Source organism: Nansenia antarctica (genome assembly GCF_963989245.1).
Source record: "Nansenia antarctica genome assembly, chromosome: 8".
Classification (NCBI taxonomy): domain Eukaryota; kingdom Metazoa; phylum Chordata; class Actinopteri; order Argentiniformes; family Microstomatidae; genus Nansenia; species Nansenia antarctica.
The window spans coordinates 18,818,385-18,828,253 of NC_137678.1; the positions used below are offsets into that span (position 1 = coordinate 18,818,385).

General features: G+C 47.8%; 1 protein-coding gene across 1 annotated transcript in view; it reads left to right on the forward strand.

The window, feature by feature from the left end:
- Window positions 1-438, forward strand: part of LOC308163982 (HORMA domain-containing protein 1-like) — a gene marked incomplete at both ends in the record, with an annotated part of 10,442 nt that extends 10,004 nt beyond the window's left edge. The window contains one exon of the mRNA XM_080538150.1: window positions 349-438. Coding sequence (XP_080394276.1) covers window positions 349-438 — 90 coding nt within the window. The remainder of the gene's footprint in view (window positions 1-348) is intronic.
- Between the last annotated feature and the right edge of the window lie 9,431 nt (window positions 439-9,869).

The following is a 9,869-nucleotide window of genomic DNA, read 5'->3' on the forward strand; positions in this document are numbered from 1 at the left end:
AAGTAGTCAGACCACGGTTTGAATTATGGGCGGGATTGGGGTGTCAGACCCCCCTAATTAAGACTTGGACTGCCCCAAAAGAGGTAAAAACAACGGGTCGGGGGGGGGGGGGGGTCGAAACATAATTTATGCCCCCTCCCCCCCAAAAGTTGACCCCTCTGATTGTCACTGCACTCTGAGTCAGACGCATAAACCACATACATACATACAGGGTATCGCTTGGTCATATGAGTGCTTCATAATAACAGCTTTCTGAATTTGTATTTGTCGTATCATACCAGTGCCAGTTGAAACTCTCTCCGTCGCTTGTATAGCCTCACCTACAAACCTTCCTGTTCTGATTGACAGATGTCCCAGTTTCAGTTTCCCGGCAGTCAAGATGTCCGGTCCCCGTTGCCTAAGCAACGCAAGTTCAGCGAGCCCAAAGACCGCTTCTAACTTCCAACCAATGAGACGACGGCATCGACGTAGATTCTACTCCTCGTTTGACACAAGGGCATTTCAGTGATGTAATTTTAATAATTAATAATTTTGTCATATAGATTCTAAGTGTCCATACATTGCCAGCATCAAAACCCCTATTCATCAACTGAAGAAACCAATTTCTCGTCCTGTCATTACAGAAGGAAATTATTCTTTGTCAGTCAGTCTCCTTATGTTTATGGTTTTTGTTCCATGGTTCAGTTGCAGTCTTATATGAAGTGTGGAGACATTAAAGGTGTGTCGTACGATTCTGTTATTTTAGCATCTGTGCTGTTTGTACAGTACAGTACTGTTTCAAATGGTTTTGGTTGTAGGAAACGACCAGTTTGTCCAAGGAATACCACAAACTTTTAGTTGCAATACGAATGTATGTAAAAAAAAGTTGTGTTTTTATTTATTATTGCATAATATATATGGTCTGATTACACAGTGTCTTCCTCTTGGACGGTCTTTGATGAGCTGTTTCACGCTGTTTCAAATTAAAGTGTTTTGTCTTTGTGAACAACAAGGCCTTGTTTGTGGTTATTATAGCAGATGGTTCTACACTGTGGTCAGGGTGGTCAGGGTTCCCAGGGGCCTTGAAATCCTTGAAGGTTTGTGAATTAGAGCAAAAGAAAATCAAGGTCTTAAAAGTTTTTGAAAATAGACATGGGTCATTGAAAGTGCTTGAATTCCCCTCTCTCTCTCAAAAAAAAAAGAAAAGCAAATGACTTAGCTCGTCAACTAGTAAATACACATTTCACAATATATTGTTTTGCTGTGCTGTGGTAGAGAAGGCAAGAGACCATCTAGTGTTCACACATTCAAGCCTCTCTTTTTAATTGTTGTCTGTGAGTGGATAGTTCCTATTATATAAATTCTCATCTAGATCTGTCTCAAACTATGCCGTGTTGGGTCCTTGAATTTGAGGGAATTGAGTCTTGAAAGGTGCTTGAATTTGATGTTTCAGAAGGTGTGTGAACCCTAGGTAGTGTTCTGCCTCCATCAGCAGTGCGCCTCTGAGTGCACCTGTTTCTACCTCGCGGTCGGAGACAGGAAGTATAAGCGCTCGCTGCAATTGCAGATTAAAGACGCCTCGGCTTTCCTGTCTGCAAACACAATGATGCATCATCAGTCTCTGTCTCGCTGCAAACAACAATAGCCGCATTCTCAGCGGCGTCTCAGGGAGTGATTGCAAGTCTCATCTGAAGCGCCGCGCCATTTTGCTCGCGACGTAAACCTTAATGAAGCTGTTAAGTGAAAGGTGATTATATCTGTACTGTGAATAATCTCTCATTATCCCAACCTAATGTCCTCTTAATGACTGGGTGCGCTGGGCATTACCAAGCCTCTGATCTGCTTCCTCTCTCATTATGAGGTGTGGAGCTCCCCCTGGTGGTAGATGTGGGAACCATGGGAGGCTGGTGGAGGCAGAATAATGTCACATCAGAATCAGAATCAGTTTTATTGTTACGTCCCATTATACCAGTATAAGAGAGTCAAATTGTCAGGTTGGGGGGGGGGGGGTCACATTCACACCTTGTATCATAAACACAGTGGCAAGGCATTCCAGAGGGAGGCTTCAATCCTTTTATTTCACACATTAAATGTATCAAGCTTGGGAAGAATAAATAACAAAAACAGAGTTGGTGTGTGTGTGTGTGTGTGTGTGTGTGTGTGTGTGTGTGTGTGTGTGTGTGTGTGTCAGTGGAGGCTCCTCCATAGAGGTGGAGGAGGCCTGGCCTCCCCAATAATTTGAGAGAAGAGAGAGAGATTTAAAAAAGCAATAATTATATTTTTTATCAGACACACAACATACAATTCAGAACAATACTTCATCCATTTCTAATATTTATCCTGCAGAACAGCACTCATACACGCGTGTGGCAGAAAAAGGTACTACACGGAGGCCTGGCCTCCTGTCGGAAAGTGGTTTCTCATAGAAGTCAATGTAATGCAATTTTTTTCATGGCAATATGTGATTGGCCAAATCACTGAAAATGGGTGGGCACAGGAGGCCGGGCCTCCGTGTAGTACCTTTTTCCGCCACACGCGTATGAGTGCTGTTCTGCAGGATAAATATTAGAAATGGATGAAGTATTGTTCTGAATTGTATGTTGTGTGTCTGATTGACATAGTGTTTGAGTGCTTTTGACATGTCATTGATTGTATGTAGTATGTTGTGGTGAATGTTGTGAGCCTGAGCAGAAGGGACAATAGCTGCTGCAGGCGGACCAGAGATTCATGCCAATTGTTTTGTTTATTTGATGACCCATTGTGCAGGCAATAAAAGCTGCTTCATCCACCATCCTGAGAGTGTCCCAATCCCTTCAGTACCGCCAAACACAAATTAATATTTTTTAACAAAGACAGATAAGAAGAACAGGGAACATTCCATCGCGAGTGAAGCGAGCAAGCGGAAAAAAAATTGGCCTCCTCAATTCTGGAAGTCACCAGCCTCCACTGGTGTGTGTGTGTGTGTGTGTGTGTGTGTGTGTGCTAGCGCTGGTAGGGGGCCACCGTGTCTGAGGAGGAGGAGTGGGGGAAGATGCCGTTCTTGCGGTAGAAGCTCTCCCTGACGATGGCGTTGCGGGCGTGCAGCGGCACGTGGTGTCGCCTGCCCGTGGTGTCACCTGCGTTCAGAGAGAGAGTGGTGCGTTAGCGTTACCACGGCAACAGGAGGTAAACACGGAATGCACAACGAACTGTAAGATAACGAGATCTATACGATGCAACCCGCCTCTCCTTATGACAGACAGGGATCGACGGGAAAACAAACAAACAGAAAATGTTCCGAAAAATGGTAAATGGTAAACAGACTGACTTATATAGTGCCTTATTCCAAAGCGCTTGACAACGGCCTCTCATTCACAGACACATTCACACACCAATGGCGGTCAAGCTACCATGCAAGGCGGCGGCCGGCCCGCTCATTGGGAGCAATTTGGGGTTCAGTGTCTTGCCCAAGGACACCTCACTCGATATGTGGCCAGCCGGGGTTCGAACCGGCGATCTGCCAACCTTGCGATCATTAGACGGCCCAAAGAAAGCGCTGCGTTAGCGTTACCACGACAACAGGAGGTAAACGCGGCATGTACAATGTACTGTAATAACAACAACACGGACAGATCTATACGACGCAACCTGCCCCCTACTCCCTATGACAGACAGACAACCTGCCCCCTATGACAGACAGACAACCTGCCCCCTACTCCCTATGACAGACAGACAACCTGCCCCCTACTCCCTATGACAGACAGACAACCTGCCCCCTACTCCCTATGACAGACAGACAACCTGCCCCCTACTCCCTATGACAGACAGACAACCTGCCCCCTACTCCCTATGACAGACAGACAACCTGCCCCCTACTCCCTATGACAGACAGACAACCTGCCCCCTGCTCCCTATGACAGACAGACAACCTGCCCCCTACTCCCTATGACAGACAGACAACCTGCCCCCTGCTCCCTATGACAGACAGACAACCTGCCCCCTACTCCCTATGACAGACAGACAACCTACCCCCTGCTCCCTATGACAGACAGACAACCTGCCCCCTACTCCCTATGACAGACAGACAACCTGCCCCCTACTCCCTATGACAGACAGACAACCTGCCCCCTACTGCCTATGACAGACAGACAACCTGTCCCCTACTCCCTATGACAGACAGACAACCTGCCCCCTACTCCCTATGACAGACAGACAACCTGCCCCCTGCTCCCTATGACAGACAGGCAACCTGCCCCCTACTCCCTATGACAGACAGACAACCTGCCCCCTACTCCCTATGACAGACAGACAACCTGCCCCCTACTCCCTATGACAGACAGACAACCTGCCCCCTACTCCCTATGACAGACAGACAAGCTGCCCCCTGCTCCCTATGACAGACAGACAACCTGCCCCCTACTCCCTATGACAGACAGACAACCTGCCCCCTACTCCCTATGACAGACAGACAACCTGCCCCCTACTCCCTATGACAGACAGACAACCTGCCCCCTACTCCCTATGACAGACAGACAACCTGCCCCCTACTCCCTATGACAGACAGACAACCTACCCCCTACTCGCTATGACAGACAGACAACCTGCCCCCTACTCCCTATGACAGACAGACAACCTGCCCCCTACTCCCTATGACAGACAGACAACCTGCCCCCTACTCCCTATGACAGACAGACAACCTGCCCCCTACTCCCTATGACAGACAGACAACCTGCCCCCTGCTCCCTATGACAGACAGACAACCTGCCCCCTACTCCCTATGACAGACAGACAACCTGCCCCCTACTCCCTATGACAGACAGACAACCTGCCCCCTACTCCCTATGACAGACAGACAACCTGCCCCCTACTCCCTATGACAGACAGACAACCTGCCCCCTACTCCCTATGACAGACAGACAACCTGCCCCCTACTCCCTATGACAGACAGACAACCTGCCCCCTACTCCCTATGACAGACAGACAACCTACCCCCTGCTCCCTATGACAGACAGACAACCTGCCCCCTACTCCCTATGACAGACAGACAACCTGCCCCCTACTCCCTATGACAGACAGACAACCTGCCCCCTACTCCCTATGACAGACAGACAACCTGCCCCCTACTCCCTATGACAGACAGACAACCTGTCCCCTACTCCCTATGACAGACAGACAACCTGCCCCCTACTCCCTATGACAGACAGACAACCTGCCCCCTACTCCCTATGACAGACAGACAACCTGCCCCCTACTCCCTATGACAGACAGACAACCTGCCCCCTGCTCCCTATGACAGACAGACAACCTGCCCCCTACTCCCTATGACAGACAGACAACCTGCCCCCTACTCCCTATGACAGACAGACAACCTGCCCCCTACTCCCTATGACAGACAGACAACCTGCCCCCTGCTCCCTATGACAGACAGACAACCTGCCCCCTACTCCCTATGACAGACAGACAACCTGCCCCCTACTCCCTATGACAGACAGACAACCTACCCCCTACTCGCTATGACAGACAGACAACCTGCCCCCTACTCCCTATGACAGACAGACAACCTGCCCCCTACTCCCTATGACAGACAGACAACCTGCCCCCTACTCCCTATGACAGACAGACAACCTGCCCCCTACTCCCTATGACAGACAGACAACCTGCCCCCTACTGCCTATGACAGACAGACAACCTGCCCCCTGCTCCCTATGACAGACAGACAACCTACCCCCTACTCCCTATGACAGACAGACAACCTGCCCCCTGCTCCCTATGACAGACAGACAACCTGCCCCCTACTCCCTATGACAGACAGACAACCTGCCCCCTGCTCCCTATGACAGACAGACAACCTGCCCCCTACTCCCTATGACAGACAGACAACCTGCCCCCTACTCCCTATGACAGACAGACAACCTACCCCCTGCTCCCTATGACAGACAGACAACCTGCCCCCTGCTCCCTATGACAAACAGGGATCGACGTGAAAACGAACAAACAGAGCATGTTTAATTTTCAAGTCGAATCGATTGGTAGAATGTTTTTTTTTTTTTTTTTCGATGTGGGGTCCCCTAATTTCAGACCTGGGGTGTCCTGAGAAAATCAACCTAACTAACCTCTATGATTGGACAAATAAGACTCAAACATCTGTCTGTGTATAACACCTGTAGCCTATAACACCTGTAGTCCACAACACCTGTAGTGCAGGGACGTGCCGTCCATATAAGCAGAGTAAGCAGTGCTTACCCAACGAAAAAATAAAAAAGGACAGTGAAAATATTAAAATAAAAGTGCATGTAAACCGTTTGTTTGTTTTCATTAAAAGAGTCGTATTTTAGGTCCCAGGGCAGCAGGAGTCATTCATTTTGACGTTGCATTTTTAGCGCCACCTGCAGGAGTAAGCACTTCTCTCTCTGCTTTCCCTCGCGTACATTCGAATGCGTGAAAATGTATTATTTATTTTTTTCCGATGCCTCAGCCCGCTGTTTGACCAACCTGCTGCTGAACCAGTCAAAGACCGAGGAAATCATCGTGGACTTCAGGAGGAAAAAATCTGAGGTCCAGCCCCTGCTCATCGACGGAGGGAGCGTAGAGAGAGTCTCAACCCTCCGATTCCTGGGGGTGCACATACAGGATGACCTGTCCTGGAAGAACAACACAGCAGCCATCATCAAGAAGGCACAACAGCGGCTCTTCTTCCTGAGAGTCCCCAGGAAGGACCACACCAGACAGGAGATACTGGTGGCCTTCTACCGCTGCGCAGTGGAGAGCATCCTCACCTACTGCATCTGCAACTGGTTCTCCAGCTGCACAGCCGCAGAGAGAAATGCGCTACAGAGAGTCGTGAGAACGGCCCAGAAGATCACCGGCGCCCCCCTCCCCTCTCTGGAAGAGCTGTACAACACACGCTGCCTCAGGAAGGCCTCCAAGATCTCCAGAGACCCATCCCACCCTGGGTACGAACACTTTGCCCGGCTGCCCTCGAACAGGCGGTACAGGACCATGGCCGCAAGGACAAACAGACTGAAGCTCAGCTTCTACCCCAGGGCCATCCAGGCCCTGAACACAGCAAAGACCTAGGTTCTGGGCCCTGGACAGTCTGGACGGATTGATGGCAGCTGCTGGATTGAAAAAATCAGGTGTAGTGCTGAGGCACAAATGTGTGCTGTCACACACACTTACAATTATTATACTTACAATTATTATTTTTGACATAGCCTGTAATAACATTAGTATTCATAAAAAATATGGCGTTATAGAAAGATATTTTCTCCGAAGGCAACTACTACAGCTAACCGTCGGCCTTGGGCTCTCAACGTGCTGGTTCTAGCGCACCACAAATGAATGCGGAAACGCCTATCCATATCTCCAAATAACCTCAGCTTGTTTTTGAAGTTGTGTGTGCAAAGCGCCATAGAGGGAAACAGGTGTTCTGATTCATCATTAGCGGGCGAACACGCACGCACGCAGCATTACACACCACAAGAGCGCCATCATTTCGCAAAATTGTCATTATCTACACAGCATAAAACAATAAAAGAACAATAGTAATCAATAAAACACACAATAGCAATAATATAAACTACATTATTTATTTATTTAATATGTTGGCCTATCTCTGTGGTAATAACTAGCCTACCATCAACATTGGTAACAATTGTTTAAAAAAACAAAAAATAAAAATAACAAAACAAAAAAAACAACTTAGACATTAGATAATAATAATTAAAAAGATATCAATCATTTATGGGCTCATCTCATATGAAAGAAGTTGAAAATCAACCAGAAATAGTCAACTAATTGTCTAGATTTCCCACAGTCAAATTATGACGTAGGCCTACAACAAGAAATAATAACCAATATTGTTGCTGGAGTCTTAAGAGTGTCACTCCTTTAGTCATTATCCACCATGAGCGGTCACAACAGAAAGTGGAGGCGGTAGCCTAGAGGTTAGAGGTCAGAGAGGCAGGTAGTCTAGAGGTTAGAGAGGCAGGTAGCCTAGAGGTTAGAGGTCAGAGAGGCAGGTAGCCTAGAGGTTAGAGAGGCAGGTAGCCTAGAGGTTAGAGAGGCAGGTAGTCTAGAGGTTAGAGAGGCAGGTAGCCTAGAGGTTAGAGAGGCAGGTAGCCTAGAGGTTAGAGGTCAGAGAGGCAGGTAGGTTAGAGGTTAGAGGTTAGAGGTCAGAGAGGCAGGTAGCCTAGAGGTTAGAGGTCAGAGAGGCAGGTAGCCTAGGGGTTAGAGAGGCAGGTAGCCTAGAGGTTAGAGGTCAGAGAGGCAGGTAGCCTATAGGTTAGAGGCCAGAGAGGCAGGTAGCCTAGAGGTCAGAGAGGCAGGTAGCCTAGAGGTTAGAGGTCAGAGAGGCAGGTAGTCTAGAGCAGTGTTTCTCAACCCTCTCCTCGGGGCGCCCCAACCGCACCACATATTTGATCTGTTCCACCACCAGCTCACCTGATTCAACTAATCAAGTACAAAGCAATTATGGTTTGTAGTTGATTAGTTGAATCAGGTGTGCTGGTGGTGCAACAGATCAAATATGTGGAGCAGCTGGGGCACCCCGAGGAGAGGGTTGAGAAACACTGGTCTAGAGGTTAGAGGTTAGAGAGGCAGGGAGCCTAGAGGTTAGAGGTCAGAGAGGCAGGCAGTCTAGAGGTTAGAGGCAGGTAGTCTAGAGGTTAGAGAGGCAGGTAGCCTAGAGGTAAGAGGTCAGAGAGGCAGGTAGCCTAGAGGTTAGAGGTCAGAGAGGCAGGTAGTCTAGAGGTTAGAGGTTAGAGAGGCAGGTAGCCTGGAGGTTAGAGGTCAGAGAGGCAGGTAGCCTAGAGGTTAGAGAGACAGGTAGTCTAGAGGTTATAGAGGCAAGTAGTCTAGAGGTTATAGAGGCAGGTAGTCTAGAGGATAGAGAGGCAGGTATAGTCTAGAAGTTAGATAGGCAGGTAGCCTAGAGGTTAGAGAGGCAGGTAGTCTAGAGGTTAGAGAGGCAGGTAGTCTAGAGGTTAGAGAGGCCGGCTAGCAATCGGAAGGTCTCGGGTTCGATCCCCGCCTCAGGAGGGAGCTGCATGTGAGCTGGTGAATTGAGGGTTGCTGGCATCATATCTAAGGTGCCTACCACTGCCGTTGTGCCCTTGAGCAAGGCACCCCTAATTGCTCCAGGGGGCGCTGACTATGGCTGACCCTGTGCCTAGAGCCAAAAACACATTTGGTTGTACTCAGTGAAAAGACAAACAGGTTGAATCTAATCTAAAGGAGAACAGAATGTCTTTCGCAGAGTATTTGAACACAGCCAGCAGCGGTTCAGAGGTCCACGGTCCACAGTACAGCGGTCCATGGGCCTCATTTCTTCCCGATCCCATTGGGGTCGGAGGTCGACCAGCCTGCCCTCTCGTCCCCCCCGTGCTGCATGTCGTTGCCCAGGTTGATCAAGGCGCAGATACTGAGAATGCAGCGTGAAGGTGGTTGTGCTATGCTACAAACACAATCCAGATAATGTGGAGGTTATACAGGTTATATATCAAGCTAGTTTATATATCAAGTTAGGTTATATATCAAGTTAGGTTATATATCAAGTTAGGTTATATATCAAGTTAGGTTATGTATCAAGTTAGGTTATATATCAAGTTAGGTTATATATCAAGTTAGGTTATCAAGTTAGGTTATATATCAAGTTAGGTTATGTATCAAGTTAGGTTATATATCAAGTTAGGTTATGTATCAAGTTAGGTTATGTATCAAGTTAGGTTATGTATCAAGTTAGGTTATATATCAAGTTAGGTTATATATCAAGTTAGTTTATGTATCAAGTTAGGTTACATATCAAGTTAGTTTATATATCAAGTTAGGTTATATATCAAGTTAGTTTATGTATCAAGTTAGGTTATGTATCAAGTTAGGTTATGTATCAAGTTAGGTTATATATCAAGTTA